Source organism: Nothoprocta perdicaria, unplaced genomic scaffold (genome assembly GCF_003342845.1).
Source record: "Nothoprocta perdicaria isolate Ctin4 unplaced genomic scaffold, notPer1 scaffold_29, whole genome shotgun sequence".
In the NCBI taxonomy this organism is placed as follows: domain Eukaryota; kingdom Metazoa; phylum Chordata; class Aves; order Tinamiformes; family Tinamidae; genus Nothoprocta; species Nothoprocta perdicaria.
Genome location: NW_020455521.1, coordinates 4,678,947 through 4,696,033, shown reverse-complemented (window position 1 = coordinate 4,696,033; position 17,087 = coordinate 4,678,947). Strand labels below are relative to the sequence as shown.

The window sequence follows — 17,087 nt, the reverse complement described above, 5'->3', positions numbered from 1 at the left end:
CAAGAGCTATATAGAAGGCTGAATTAAATATTTCCAAGTGTAGGAATATCAAAATGCAGCAAGGAGAACCCCAGATACTTTTCCCATAGCTCTTAACACTGGTGAACAGCTGCCATCAGATGGATAAAGCAGAGCACTACAATGCATTAGAAAGCCACCCTCTCAAACGAGTGTCCAGATCCTAAGAGAAAAGGAAAAAAACATCTACTTTTTGATATATATTTGATAATATAGACTGAATTAGAATTTACATTATATACAAGCCTGTTGTTCCTCTGATATTCTAGCACAGGAAGCCAGTCTTCACTGCACCAGTAACTATTCTTATACGGTGACAATGGTCACAAGTTTATTTATACGAAGATTGTTTTAATACTAGTCTAGGAATAGTTCCCAGATGATATATTGTGCAGCAGCCTGCTTGGTACAGGTATGTGCACGAGCTCCAAGGAAACCAGGCACTGCTGCAGGAATCTAGCTGCAGGGAAGGGGGCAGGAGGGGGACACGAGTGGGGACAGCACAGAAAAAAATTGCACTGCTTTGAAGCCTTTATCACACCCCAATTTACCTGGCACAAAGTCTGCATGCACAAGAACACAGAATGACACTTATCTCTGAAAATGGTATGGAGATTATTAATTTTGATCTCTCAATAACAGCCCAYTGAAATAATACGCAGAAAGGGTAAAACTACCAGTTGAGCTTGCAGATTGATGATTTTCTCTCTTTGTGAAGAAACAACTGTAAATATGATGTACCATAAGCAGCAGAAAGAATGAAAGCCAGATACAAATGAGAATTTCATCTCATTCAAACCGTGTTCAAACCATACAAAGGCTTCTCGAAACCTTAAGCCTCTAAAACATTGGCAGATCTACAAAGAAAAGAGTTTTGAACACTAACCATAAGAAATATTGTTTAAAGCTTATGCCTTATTCTAAACTTTGACTACTGAATGGATCAACACCCACAAAACCTCCATGTGTGGTCACAGTAAAGCTCCACTTCCACACAGGGTCAACGCCGACTATCCAATGCTGACTTTTTTCCTATGTCACTTCCACCTAACGAAAGAGTAGAGCCCTAATCTGCTTTATTCCCCCCACCTAAGATGAACCATAACTTTTTGCARTGAAATGTAGATTATAAGAAATCAGATAACAAACAAAACTGGAACAGCCTAAGATAAAGCATTGGGAGTGAAGAAACACAAACTCAGTACAGCAGAAAGGAACCCAGGAAGCAATATGCAACCAATATAGAAAAATCTTTGTAGAAGGATATGCTTGTAGTATAGAAACAATCCATTTCATGAATTTAACTCTCAAAAATTCCTCTAAATTTCCAAGTTTGATGATATCAATGTTCTCATTTCATTTGTTGGCTATTTAAGGTGTGGTAGATCAGCGAAGACAGAGGAAATGGTGCAGTGAATTTATTTATTAATTTATTACACACTTAGAAAGCTACAAATATTTAGGTTGCAGTGACAGACTAACAGCTATTTCATTCAAAGAGGCTTTTCACATCCCCTCCTTGCTCTGGCCATTTCACTCCACGCTCTTCCTCCAACTGGCTCTAGCACTCGTTAGACTCTTCTCTGAAATGACTCGAGTGATTAGGATAGAGAAAACTCTCGTTTTTTGTTCTTGTTGCTGAGTTAATTTTCCACCAGTTTAGCAAATTTAATTAGCTCAGAAAGCTGCCAGAAGCACGACAAGGCAAGCACAAGATGAATAACAAAAGCAGAGATTAAACAGGACCTTCAACTTTTGGCAGCAATGAGGTAGTAAATCACGTTTCCTTGCTCAAGGACCCCTAACTCACACATGCAATAACGGTCCAAAAGAAGTCAACAATAAAACCTTTCTAGATACCTCAACGAAGTCAGAATTTCAGTTCAAGGGAGAGGGAAGAAACACGCAGCTGCGGGGCCGGGACCCTGCCCGCAGTCACTGTGTTCCCAGGGCAAAGCATCATCTGACGAAAGAGAGGGCCGCTTGCAAGAGCTACCATTTTGTAAGGTCACATTTTAAGTGAAGGTAACATATAAAGAATGCTAAAAGAAAAGGTTCTGCTCACAGTCAAAGAAAATTATAACGTAGAATTTAYAGTAAATTGAATATTGTCAAGAATATATGGTGTCAATATTAATCATCTTTGTGTTAACACATTTAAGTAACGTTTAAGATGTTATAACTTAAGGTTTTTCAAATAATTCCTACCTTACTTAGGCATCCCTGCAAGAACATATAACCAGCCACATATACCATTAGGTTTTATTCCACAAGCTTCCTAACTTTATTTACTATACCATGGGTTGTTGGTGGTGGGGAGTTTACCATCTGTAAAGCATGTGCCTTCATTTCTTCATTAAACATTTCAGAAAGTATTTCAGGCATGCAGCAGAAATCCAGCTGCATCATCTTGTATTTTACAAATATTCCAGAAATGTCTGCCCAGTCCTCATTGGCTAGAATATGATTTCTTGGATAAGCAGTTTAACTCTTTGGTCTAGTCAAAGTTGCACCAGCTGTTTAAAAGAATTGGTACAGCTGYTGTTCAGGAATTAATTTGCTGACCACTTATTTATGCTGCTGTTGCACCTTTAAATAAAGCTGAGACAAGAATTAAGATCACAACAACAGGTAGAGAAGTCTTGCAATATTTAACACTGGATTAAAATGCAAGTCAAATTCCCAAAGGAGGATAAGCTGGGGAATGGCAAGGCAAGTGCTTTTATTAGCAAAGAGGGTACTTTTACTAACAAAGAAGAAAAAAAATGAAAAAATAATTTTACATACAGTAGTTCGACTTTCCTCAACACTTACTTTGCTTTTCTATTTAAAACAACTTTCAATGTTAACATGTAAAACATAAAAAGGACATTATCGAAGCACTAAGAACACACAGATGTTTCTGAAAATTGTTCAAGATGTGCTTTTATAAAACAGACGTTGTACTTTTCTCCCTTTTTCTATATATATTAAATGGGAAAAAGAAAAATCCTCAGAACATTAGAGAGGTGTTTAAAATATTTCTGCAACAACTCTCCAAAAGCAATACAATTTCTGCAGAAAAAAATTCTGTCTAGGTACTGTTTATGCAAAACAAAACAAAAACCAAAATCACAGTCTAGCAGTAATTCCCTTCATGTTCAACTACTTTATCTACTGCTCAAAAGGGCGACTAATGCCCATATGTTTAAAACAATGCAGATACGCAGATTGTCCTATTTTGTTGGGGGTTCTTTGGTATGACAGGGCACATTTTTCTTAGAACTGCAAAATACCCATAAATCTAACAAGTATAACAGCCAATTGTTGCACTGGCATTCATTCGATAGCAACAAATTAAGCTATATAATCCTTTTCAGCTGGTTAACAGCATACTGCAAAGGGGTCTGAGGCTATTTATAAGCTTAAGATATGTGAAACAAAGAATGCCTAAATTACAAAAAAGCAGGTAATCCATGCAAGAGCTTGCATTCTTGCTTGATATGGTAACAAACTTTAGTTTTCATTTCCTTTATTTTCTTTTTAGAGTAAAATGGTTTACTGCCTGTGCTGTTATTTAGCAAACCCTGACTTTATTCAATTTCACTCACCCCTGCCACCACTCGTTCCGTGACACTTGGGTATCAGTTATTACTATTATCATGCTTATTAGTATGTAATAGATGTTAACTTTTTTAATAAGGAAAATTAACTAAAACCCAATTTAAATTAATTGTATATCTGAATCCTGTACATTAAACTCTATTAGTAAGGACTGATAATTAAGCAGATTTTTGTTGTTAGATGCACATAAATGCACGTAAACACCAAGTCTGATCTGCTTATTATAGGGTAAGTATTAGCAATGGTTTACACCAAAGTCAAAAATTGTGCACATGAGTGAATGCCTCCATAATAATAATCAAATTATCCTTCTTTTKGAGAAAGTCTAGCTTAAAGAAAAAGGACAATATTATTTTACTTGGCAAGAACTAGAGGTCCATAATGAATGATGTTAGGTCAGCCATTTCTTCCATTTAGCCATGTCACATCCAGTTTCTTCATTTTATTCTTGACTTAGTTCACCTTAATTGATTTTTTTCCTCTGTTTCTTAGGAGGACTTAATTGAAGGACTTATTAATAAAAAGGATTAATTATTTGCTGCCTTTTAATATATTTAATACTCAGTATATTGAGTATCAAATGATCAAAGGAGCTGTCTTCATTAAGGGATGATCAGTAATTTCAGTGACAAGAACAAAGAGTCTCCTGTCCAACTCCGACCGTAGATAACCAGTGGCTGCATGACATAAGAAACTGCTTTGCACTTACAGGGAAAAACACTTAGAGTTTACTTAAAGTAGTAATGACTCTGATGATGAATAAAGAGAAATTAATTCTTATTGGCARTCTGTAGTGGCTGTAGGTCCTTTCTCCATTTCAGCTGAAGAGATTGAATGATTGAATAGAAACATTAAATTTTAATAAGCACCAACAAAGTTCTATTTCATGACACAGCTGAAAAGTATAGCCACTCTTTTCCAAGACTTAATTGCCCTGAATAAAGCTATAATGCACAGTTTGTTCCTTTCATATTATGTAAAATACGGCTTGCTAGTAAAATAGGTAGAAAAGTCAGCTTTTTGTAAGAATAAGCATAAAAGGCAATAAAGCTCTCTACAGAGAAATAGCTGTTTTGAAACAACTCAGTTTGGGATTGAAACCTCTACCTGCTCGGTAACTGTGCCTTTTGCAGATTCTCTTTTCCCAACTCTCATAATTACAAACTAAAGAAAAATAACTGAAAGTCATGAAACTCTAAATGAGAATTAAGAGAAATAAGGACAAACAAGGGAGAACAGAACATGTCTCATAGCAGTGCTTTCCATTAATATTTCAGTGATTTATAGAGCAATAGTTTTCTACACACAAGATACGAGTTTTACCTTTGAGATCTCAATCCTGATTATCATAAGTTGTACTATCTAGAGTCAATGCACAGTTTTATATTTGGAATTGTAACATAAAGCAYTTCTTACCATAATTTAGTGAAGTCTTTAGGGGGCATGGAAGAAATATGTCTCGCTCGTATTCTAACAAATATTCAACAAAAAGTCTGGCAGTGTTTTCATTGAGCACACTAAAGACCAGAAGAGAAAGATGCTTGCAAAGAAGTTATTAGTTTATAGAGAGTTTTAAAGGGATTTATAGCAATGTTACCAATATAGAAAATGGTAAAGAAAATGGTAGAGTGTTCACATGATAAGAAGAAAAAAAAAAACCCCACATAGCAAATGAGTAAAGCGACACAGATGCAAGTCCTGCGATCACAGCTATAGCTTCATGCACTGCTCAGATACCATATACTACCAAACAAAAACAGATCTCGTAGAGAAAGAAAAAAAAACTTCATCAATAAATGCTAAATATTTGCTATCAAAACAATCTGCTGATACAGCTTGAAAATTCTGTTTCTAAGCATTTTGCCTGTTCAAAAATGATTACAAGCTACCATAAAACTTGAGATTGTGTAGTTTTTCTTCTTGAGGTCAATAATTTGTAAAGATATGTCCTTTTTTTAGTGTATAGAGTTTGCTGAATAAGAACATGTTCTGCAGATAATGCAAAGCCTTCTACAAAAATAAAAGACACAGGCCAAATTAGAGTGAGAAAATATGTCAGGAAAAAGCGTTAGTCCTGGAGCAGCTGTGAAGTGCAATGCTGGTCCCCAGGCCATCTTCTGTTCCTCCTGCCCTCCAAGCTATTTTCAGAATTTTATAAGCGGAAATCATCAGTGAATACAAAAGTGTTGTGATCACAAATTTGTTTTTAAACTTTTCCAAATTTATGCTACAAATTTATAGACCAGATAATGTATAAAGACCATTCTTTTCATGGGAAAATCAATAAAACAAAAGCTCGCCAACAAAAGTTTTACCTTCTCCACATTTTGATTCACTATTTGCACTGCGTTTCACARTCAGTGAGATCAACTTCAGTTCAGCCCCAAAAGGTCAAGCAACTTAAAAGTGACGCTCAGAGGAACAGCATCCACAGATAAAAAGCTCAGTTAATACAGCTGTATTGCTGCAGACTAGAGGTATTTGGGTAATGATCACCCCAGCACCTGCCACATAGCCAGGAACAACATAAGGAACAAGTGGCATATTTAAGCGGGGCAGAGCTCCCAAATGGCTTTGTTAGAGAGGCCGCGTATCCCAGCAGAGCTGCTTGTAAGCGCGCCCTAAATATTCTCAGGCACGGTTCAAGATCTCTGCTTTGTAACGCTGCTGCCGCCGTACAATTGGTGAGCTGAAACAGCACTGCTGGAATCCTAACACAACACGTACGAAAAGAGCTCGTTTCTCTCATTCTCAAGAACTGCAGTCCAGAGCAGGAAGATCCTTGGGTGCCTGACACTGATTTCAAAACCGAAAAGCCTGTGTGCCTGCTGCAAGGTGCTGCTTTAGCTAGTTAAGCTGCTTATCCATTTAATTAGCTCTAGTCATCTAAAGTCACCTGCATAAACTGAAGTGGTGGATACATGCTGTATCACGTATTCAGCAGCCGAGATGCAGGATATTGGACCAGACGATCTCTAGAGGTCCCTTCCAACCTCAACCATTCTGTGATTTTTGTGATATTCTGTGACAATTCTACATATCGTCACTCCAAAGGGGTGGACCTGTTCGTGAAGTTACCTATCAGTACAGACAAATCTAGTACACACAAGGCAGCTGCAGTTTTATTTTCCAATATGGCTAATTGAGGTAAATCCCTAGACTGGCGCTGAAACACTGACCTCATTTTTTGGCCCAGAATTAGAAAACTACCTGGGCCTTACTCACTCAGGGCTCTAGTCTAGTAAGCTATCTCTGTAATAGGAAAACAGGGAAGTAAATAAGCACTACCTCTTTCAACATCATCTTTCTATAATGAATGCAAAAATCAAAAAAAAATCACTTATTTAATTTAACTTCATACTTAATATTATTGCCCCAACGTCAGCACCCATGTGTAGTGTTTAAAGTATGGTGGTTCTTCCTTTCCAAGTGCTGAGATTCTCCACTTGTCTTTCTATATAGAATTATCTACTTTATAACTTATAAATCCGTGCTTGCATTTAATTCTGCATAAGTGCTAAATTTAATGCTGCAATACTAGTAAAAATGTCTTATGAAAAGCAGTAAGGCACCCTTCCTTAGGGGCACTTACTAAAAAAAGCAGCACTTACTATAGGAAAAATTATTGTCCTTTGATTATAAATGACATTTTAACATTAATTGTTAGGTATCTCAAGAATTTTGCATGAGAAAGCTGCACTAGATAGCCCAAGCCTTAGGTAAACCACAGTCTCTATGAGAGATGAGCATGTGTAAGCAGAGTTCATGTATGAATTAGCAAGCTTCATGATCCAGTTATAGACAAAGGAAAACCAGCAGAGCAGCAATTATTTTATACCGGTTTTACAAGAAAGTAAGACTGCCCCCTCACTCCTTCACTTACAAAAGGTAGGAATATACCTAAACCTCAAGACATCTCAGGTATTGAAAAGAATGAACTGAATTAAACTATTACTTAGTATAGTTATCATTAAGCAATAAATAAAAAGATATTTGTAGTAAAGAAGCATGCTGGAGGTTAGGACAGAGGGGAAAGAGCTTTAGAATCACTGCAATATACAGAAAAATGGATAATCTGCATTCCTGTCATGGATGTTTCAATATTTAACATGATATACCTTTAAAATAATTCTGAATAATCCTGCTTAGAATCATTAGCAGCTAAACTATATACTATGTAAATGAGAAAGATGTCATAAAGTTATAAATATTGATTGGTATTAACCGTCTAATATTACTAGCTATCCACAGAAAGGTTGTTCTTCATGATTCCATGGGTCTTAAAAAAATGAATAAAAATCATAAGGATGAAAGGAAGATATTTTTTCTGCTAATTTTTACAAAGCTTGCTGCAAAATAACTAGACTGTCATGTAGTTGTAAAGCTCATTAATAGTTTATTTATCCTAAGGCCCTTACTCATCTTAACTCATTGCACTTTTGCATTGAACTCAAATAATTAAAAGAGAGGAGGAGAAGAAAAAATTGCAGATTCTTTAACTTCTACTAATAGTGATGCGAAACAAAGCTTTAATTAAAAAGCAGAAATATTCAGAAGTAGAATGAGAGAAACAATAAAGAAAAATTCTGCTGCCAGCATTTTTTCCCCTACAATTAGAGCAATTGCTTTTTTGACAACAGAAAATGAATTATTACTCAGTTGAAAAATCTCTCTGCAGCATCGCTGCAATAATTTGACATCTCAGGGGATGGGGCATGAAGAATCTACACAGCTATGGGTGCTCCCTGAGAAAAAGATATTAAAAATGTATCTTTTTGTAGTATGAACTTTTTGCCTTTCTGTTGTGTACCCACAGCAGAAAAATATAACATTAAATGCCATTAGGAAGCATTTAGTACTTATATCCGAAGGGAAAAGTTCCTACATCATTTCCAAAATTGGAAACTGATTTCTCCACAGATTAAAAAAATAATGAGTCCTTCTGTTCTAGTTGAATTTATTTGAGATTTTTAGCTTCAGGAGTGGGAAAACCTTTGTGAAGAAGCACCGCGCGACTCAGCAGCAACACAGCAGCACCCTCTGCTGCCGAACACCAGGCAGAGCTATTAACATGTGCTGTTACAGAACAACTCTCCCACCTACACACAGTATTTAACACTTCTTGTCTAAACTGAATGTCCCCAAGGACGAGCATTTCCGCAACTGATCTTTACTTACCCATATCTCTGCAGAGCTTTTAATTTCCTGCTAACTTTCTGACACCGGATTTGGAGTTTCACGTAACAGCTTCACACAACAGAACCCTTTCACTTCGCATATGGACAAACTTCGCTCCCTGCAGTTTTAAAAGTTAATTCTCACTTTCCATATGACGCCCAAATTACTGAAAAGCAAGTCATCAAAAAAAAAAAAAAAAAAAANAAAAAAAAAAAAAAAAAAAAGAAAAAGAAAAAAAAGAGAGAAAAGCCACCCTGGAGCCTGGGAATAGCAGTATATCCCAAGTGCTATACCCCTACATATACTAATACACACATGGAGAAAGGTCCCAGTGAACTACGGCCAAACACACAGGGCAGAACCTGTGATCAGAGGACATTGCTGTGAAATTTCACCATCCACAAGCAAGAAAATTAATCTGCTTCTCAGCTTTTACCACTGTTGTATAAGACACATCTATAAAAATCACCTCATTAGCTTTCAGTAACGAAGCTCAAATATGACAGTCCCTGAAAGTGCTTTTTGTGGTTATTGACCCAACTGTACATCCTTTCAAGAATGTTTTCATCTTCCCTTTAGCTGCTCCGGTTTCTGGTTCTCAGGAAGCTCTGGGTAACCCACAGAGTAACTCACCATCAACAGCCACCACCCTGCAACAAGGAAACCCACATCTGAAGATGACACCATCTCAGAAAGCAAGCGCAAGGCTTTGCCTTACGGAGTCATAGACACTTTAAGAGGAATCAGGCAACACTATCATGCACTATCAAGCACAACCCAAACAGTTAGAAGGCAGAAAGTAACATGCTCACATTCATCTGCACTCATCTGCTAAGTGTCAGAGAGCCTCAAGAGAAGAAAAGGAAGTATGTTCAAGTATGAGGGCCTGCTCTGAGGTGCCTGTTGCCCAAACCACCAGGCAGGTATTTGTGACAGCACTTGCTGGAATATAGATAACCTCACAGAAATTGATGTTGCTATTTTTTAAGTGATTGTTTCTTAGCTAAGGTGGCCTCAACATGAGAAACATTTCTATTATGTAATGTGGAATTTAAGATATAGGTTAACAGAAGAAAGGCAAAAATACACAGGAGCTCGGACATGAGTGAGCATGCCCTGCTCCTTTAGTATATGGCAAATCCAAACCAAAGCTGAATCAACCTCTGAATTGAAACAACTGGTCTGGAATTTTTATTTATTTATTTATTTAAGAAAGCAACACTCCCCAAATAAGACAAACTCAAAGCAGTTATCACATAAACAACTTTTTCTGATAGAAACTGAAAACTGCAATTAAAAAAGAAAAAGATATAAGTAGAAGATGACAATCAGTCTGTAGCACCTAGCTCTATTTTGGGTTTGTTTGTTTGTTTGTTTTGTTTTAATATATTGTTAGATAAAAGAACCAAAAAAAAAGTAGGAAGAGAAATGGAAACAAGTTAGCAATGGTATATAGTGTGATTATCTTCAAGAACTAGGGCAACCAAAGTATTCCAGAAGTCTCCAGGAAGCCTAATGGTATTCTGAAAAAAATACAAAGGAAACAGAGCAAAACCTTAGCTGAAAGCCAGGCACTGGCCCAGGAGGCAATAATACAAAAGTTGACATGGCATAGAACTAATAGAGTTTATAGTACAGTTGGTACCTTTTTTTTTCCCTCCATAAAAGATCATCACCTCTCTCAAACATGAATTTTGATAAAGATAATACCTCTGCCATAATACAGTTGTTAACTACATGACCATTTTGGAAGTATGAACACAGATATACAAACAACTTCAACCTAAAATAAGCAAGGATGTTGATTTACGTAAGCCGTTTGCCAGTGATGGTGACCACAATACATTCTAGTCTCCGCAGTGCTACAGAATCCCTCATTTAGTGGGATAAAAGCATTTATAAGAGGAGCTGCAATTAAATATATAATGCATTCTAAATGCAAGTTTGCCTATGTTGGCTTGATTGTTACATGACCATCCCTGGGGAACTGGAATGATACAAAGTCAACACAGACCACTCAAAACGGATCCCACAATACAACACAGCGAGTGGAGAATGGCCGTCAACTCACTTTCCTAAAATGGTCTTGCACCTATTATTTACTCTGCCCTCACACATTATTTAATATTTTTACACAACAGACATAGCAAAACATTTGCACAGTACTCAAATTGCAGGGAGGGAAAATGAGCCAACAGGACAGCTCACTGGTAAGCACCACCCAAGGTACATTGGACACAAGGGAATACTATTCACTTGAATGCAACCAAATGTCTATATTTCTAGAAAGAGAACGCAGGCCATACTTACAGAACAGAAGGCTCTCTGAAAAAGGCTTGCATCATGTTGGACAAAGCAGTCGAACATGAGATCCCAGTGAATGCTGCAGCCAAAAGCGTTAACGTGATCGTTTGTTATAGAGGCAGGTAAATATATAGTATGAATAAATATTTTTTAGCAGCAGTGTAATTGCTACTTTAGTTTTAATCTCAGTGTTGGCATCTATAATTCAGGACAGGTTCAAAAAAGAGAGAGCATTTTCAGGGAAGTGTCATGATGAGGACAGAAAAAAATAGAAAATATGCCCGACAGACATGCAGTGCCCTAATTATTTACATTTAAGAGACCTTTTGGGTGAATTTGCTCACTGTATGCACGTGAAAGCTGCAAACACTTGTTAAAAAGCCCTATAGTGCACAAATAACTGTCAAAACAGAAAAATGTAGAGTAGAATAAAAGCGAAAAATTTTCAGTAGTGATGGCAATTAACAGAAACAATGTAGCAATAATTGAGGCAGATTTACCTTTGCTGGAGTTTCCTTCTTTACGTGTGTGAAATATGTTTTAGCTTGCATAGGAATCAGTATAAAGCACCCTCACATTTTATGCAGGAAATGGACTATCACAGTGGCGGGTAATGGAACAACGAAGCTCCTGCCCTTCTGCCTTCCCACAAGTGTTGAAGTCCTTCAGTCATATAACACTTCCACAGCATTATGGTAGCAATTATCTCAGTTGCTTACATGGAGCAGGATCATATTAGGCAAATGTTTACATATTATATGTTTTCTTAACATTTTTGATGCAATTCATCAGCAAGAACACACCGAGCGTGCCACTGGCAAAAGGATGTCCAGGCAGCAGACTCAGCTTAGATAATATGATGTTATACATGAGTCTTTTATTTTTCTTTTTAACATCACAGGATCCAACCAAACCAACACACACAGACACACACACACACAGACACACACACACACAGACACACACACACACAGACACACACACAGAGTCAGGTTGGACAGGCACTATATATGCAATAGCTTAAGAGGAAATGAATAAAAAGTGGAAGGGGAAACAATGGTTATTAAAAAAATAATATGAGCTGCGCAATGCTATTAGAGGAGCAGTTGCTGTTTTATTCAGTCTCACTGTTATCTCCTGGTACTTGGAAGGGAAGAAAACACAGTCTAAATCGCTGATATTGCTGCAAACAACTAGATCAAACGAGTGAGGGAGCTGGATCAGCAGTGGATGCTTCAGAGGAACCACTTCTGTTTGACAGGCAAACAGGAGCAGCAGGCCCAGAATTCACCTCAGCTGATACTGGTGGTGCAAAATAATTTCCAGAGTGCAAAGTACATCAAGGAGGTAGGTAAAAAACCAAATCCATTGGTTTTGAGTATACTGAGATGAACCTATTTTCAACAAGTTATTTCTGGGTAGACCCAGAAATAACTTGTAAATACAGTTGATGAGTCTGCAAGTGCCACTTGCTTGTCATAGTTGTATTTCTACAATATGTAGCTGTATTTCTACAATATTTCTCAACACAAAACACATTTCTTCAAATTTTAAATTTAGGGTTACCTGGAAATTGGCAAAATTAGTGTCACATTATATCTATCTTACTGCATAACTGTGACGTAGAGCAGTGCCAGCTCAAGCATCTTTCTACCTCGACTGTTCCCCTTCAGTACAAACTCTAAGGGCTGCACAGAGAATCAAGACCCGTTCCCAGACAGGGTTCACTGCCCTGTTCCCCAAACTGTGCGTGCAGGACCACCACCTGGGGGCAGAGCACACATGAAAATGGCCACTATTTGCATAGAAACAAAATACAAAAAAAACCTATCAGACCAGACAGAAATTATCTATAAAACCTTCATGACATATTCGTTCGGGTTTCACTATTTGCAAGTATAATTTACATCAAATATGACAGAAAAATTGCATTCAGTATCAGAGAATATAATAAGAGCATCAGATCTGACCACCACTGAAAATCATGTTTTGCTCTACCTGCATATACTTTGGGAATGGTTATTTGCACACTCTCTAATCAAAAATTTTATATGTATTTGAGGGCAAAAGTTTCTCACATGAAATATCAAATTCAAACTGTTTGGATGTTGGTTACACATCATGCCACAAATTACACTGTACTTAGGGAAAACAAAGTATCCGAATAAAACTTAAAATCTTAATTATAAAGAGCCAGATGAATCACAACATTTATCCGCATCATACTATTTCACTCCAAACTAGAAAGCATATCATGAACAATAAGCAATGAGGAATTTATATTTTTATAAAAACCTATGCTAAAATATTGCGTGAGGAATTTTCAAAAGCAAAAGTGTTAGTAGAAAACCTTTAGCCACACTGGAGAATTAAAGACTAATTGCTACTACCTAAAATATTACTGCAGCTTCAAGCAGCAAGTGATCATCCCCTTTATCTAATCTATCTTTGAGACTGATGCCTATTGAGACACATATATTTAAACTCAAACACATAGGAAAGCCAGTCAACATATGGATTCTCCAAGTTTTTGCTTTGTGTTTTACATCATTTTTTTCTGGAAAAGTACATTGCAAAGTCTTTCTTCTGGGTTTTGTTTTTCTTTTTTGTTGATGCTTTGTTTTACTAAAGGCGGGGAGATGTGAGGGGTTGAAAAGTTTCAAAAGTTTTATAAGAAAAGAATGCTGGCACATAGACCTAGGAATAAGATTTATATCTAGAGCCACTCATCTCCTCCTTCCTTTAATTAAGGCATACCATCACTTTCACTGTTCTTTCAGTTCTTGCTGCTACAGAGAAGGACAGAATTTCTTCTAGCTGAGAAATATGGAAAACTGCGTGAACTGCTACTGAAGTGCAGGGCTAATATTGCCAAAGCGTTTTATTGTTCTGTAATGTTCGGTGAGGCCAGTAGCAACATTAAATCCAAACATTTCATTTTCAAAAGCTTTTTTCAAATTGGAAATTCCCATCAATCATTACATGTAATTTTCAAGCTCCTTACAGATATGATAACATATAATATGTAATGACTTTTATATACATATAACATTGATATAGTGTCTTGGCAATTGAATAGCTGTCTGTTACTCTTTTTTTAAYCTGCATTTCCTCAACAAATTCCCTAGGACCTGGCTAAAAGGGAAAATATGAGATTTTTGTAATATTCCATCCTAATCTTTCAGTACAACATGTTCATCTGAACACTGAGAACCAGACTTATTTTCTCACAGGTGACAACAGATGCACAATTACTTACCTTCCCTCATGCTTTTTTTGAGAAGTAAAATGACATAAGTGGCCCCTAGAGGATCTTGCAAACAGTATGAGTTACTGTATGAAGATATATGTAAAAACAAAGAAATAAAAAGCCCTCTAAAGCTCTGGTTTAGGTTAGATATTCATATTATATTCCAAAAGCAGATTTCTCTAAACTTCTTAGAAAAAAAAAAAGGCATTTTCTCACCTTTGTCTTTATGTAGAATGGCGATGACTGGTGCATGGGCAAGTCCATGAGGCTATTGGAATTTCTGACACTATTACTGTTAGAGTGTTCTTCTTCTCTACTGCTGTCATCTGACTGATCAAAGTCATCGCTCTCCTGGTCCATTTCCTCCTCCTCTTCCACCTCCTCATCTTGATCACCAGCGTGTTCATCATCATCTTCTTCCTCTTGATTACAAGTGGATTCTTCATCCAGTGTAATAAGTCTATTGTTATTTTCTTCCAACTGTTCCTGCTGGGATTCATGCCTGTCACCAAATCCAGGTTCTTCTCCCCCTATCTCCCCATTCCGCCCAAGATGCTGCTCCTCTTGTTGTCGTCTCTGCTGCTGCTCCTCCTCCTCTACAACTCGATTCATCTGCTCCTCATCCACTTGGCTGGAGGAAGGATTACCTCGAAGGGACCCACCGGTTCGTCGCCTCTTGCTGCCCACAGAGAGCAGTTCCTGATTCATTTCCAAAAGCCAGCTTGCTACTTCTTGGACCTTGGCTAGGCTATCTGAAGATGCAAATGCTTTCACATTCTAAGGAGACAAAAGAAAAAGAGGGGGAAATTAGAAGTTATATAGTTGATAATATAAAGCATTAAAAACTTATTTTACTGGGTTTTTTTCCTGACAAGTTCAAATTCCAAGAAACAAGGAACAATTTCCACTTGACACAGAGTTGAAAAAAAAGACAACAGACACATARCTTTGCAGCAAGAAAGCTGTTATTTTACTACCGTACAGCTTGATCAGGATTGCTGGAAGCCCTAGACATTATGCAAACACAGAAGAATGATCAGCTTCCCTCCTAGAGAATCCACAAGAATCACAAGCAGGTTAACAGGCGGTCAAAGCATGGGCTATAGTCTTCTAAAAGCTGAACATAAGTAGTTTTCAAATGGTATATTCTTCCTCCTTGTTCRATCACAGACTCTGTATGTTAGTCACAATTACTGAACTGCTTTCAGTGTTATGTCTGACGAGCAGGCACATTTTCAGGTAGGAGGTTTCATTTCTCGTTACTGTAACTCTCTAAGGTCCACTTAACACCCACATCTGTCTTAAACTGGCCACAGAGCCGTCCAGTGGCCAGAAGCAGTAAGCACTAGGCAGCCCTTGCAGGCCTGTACACTTTGTGCACATGTCACGGAACAGGGGACACAGCACAATCSAACTATATCTTAAATTCCACACAGCGATTGGCAGCCCTATAAGAAATGCTGCCAGGGTTACACAGCTTGCATACAGCTCCTCTAGGTTCTTGGGCTGCGGAGCAAGCAGCCTCAGGCAGGTGCTCAGCAGCTGGAACACRCTTTTTGGGGCTGCACATCGAAGTACGTGCAGGCACAAAATAATCAACCTTCTCTTAACAGGAAGAGTCTCTGCTCAGCGAGGCCACAGCCACGTGCTCACCAGGCTACCCTGCAGCATTGCCTCCTCGAGCACAACAACGCAGCGCTGCAAGGGAGCAGGAGCGCAGCCTCCTTGGGCTGGGAGCGGCATCAAGGACTTTCATCCTCCACAAATGGTCCCTTAAACCCTCACTACAGCTTTGGACGATGGAGGCCTGCAACAGATTTTGACCCAATTTGCTAATCGATTAATATTCAGAGCAGAGAAGAGAACACCAGAGAGCAGAGATCAAGCTGCTCTCGTCACGCTGTGCAGTAGAAGGCACAGAAGGTATTGACACTTGCAGGTACTCCTGACAGCTTCTCCAAGCAAGACTTTGCAGCTGGCTCACTTTGCAGGATATGGGATTCTGCACCCTTGTCCCCTCTACCTTAGCGGGTGCAATACATAAATACCACAGCTGTGGTTCTCATGTTTCTACATATACAACCAGATGACAATTGCCCCTAAATAAATCCTTACAGGCCCAAAAGGTGAAATAAATACTCCCGAGGAAATGGCCACTAGCAATTAGCTCCAATCAGTGAACCAGAGCTAACACTAAAAGACAATTAAGCTGCACATCAAGGAAGGATGAGAAGGAAGCAAGTGGAGACTGTGCTGACTTCTGCTTTTATCGGGGGGGAGAAAAAAGCATTAAGGCTCGTGGCACAAAGCAGAAGGGAGTGATGCCCCCCTTGAGTGCAAGGGCCTTCAGAAGCAGCCCCATTTAGCACTCCCTATGCAGTAGCACCTGAGATGATGCCAGGAAGAGCCCATTTCCCAAGAAATGYTCTCATGTTGCATTTTCCCCCAAAGCCTAAAGCGTTGGAGTAGCTGTGGTGATGTTTAACAAACCCATGTCCTCAGCCAGTATTCAGCTGTGGCTATATGGCTATAATCTGGGTTAACACTATTTATTTATCAGGATTGTTACCTAGTTTGGATATTATTAACATGACAGTGTTATTTTAGTTTTGTTTTTGTGGGGTTTTTTTTGGGTCAGGAAAATCATTTAAAAATGAGTAATTAAAAAAGGCTAGATAAGTAAGTTATATCTTCAAGATCTAGAAATTTAAGCTTCAGGAGTTGTATCTGAAGC

The 17,087-nt window shown here is 38.0% G+C and overlaps 1 protein-coding gene across 2 annotated transcripts in view; it reads right to left on the bottom strand.

The window, feature by feature from the left end:
- The window catches only part of FBXW7 (F-box and WD repeat domain containing 7), a 95,752-nt gene that overhangs the window by 76,799 nt on the left and 1,866 nt on the right, over positions 1-17,087 (bottom strand). Inside the window, exons 2-4 of one of the 2 annotated variants that reach the window (XM_026041657.1) lie at positions 14,570-15,130; positions 11,110-11,182; positions 10,214-10,322 (exon numbers count right to left, since the gene is read on the bottom strand). In XM_026041657.1, the coding sequence (XP_025897442.1) occupies positions 11,141-11,182; positions 14,570-15,061 (534 nt within the window). In that variant the 5' untranslated portion in view covers positions 15,062-15,130 and the 3' untranslated portion in view covers positions 10,214-10,322; positions 11,110-11,140. Of the gene's footprint in view, positions 1-10,213; positions 10,323-11,109; positions 11,183-14,569; positions 15,131-17,087 lie in introns of those variants that run through there. The other variant, XM_026041656.1, reaches the window with a different exon arrangement.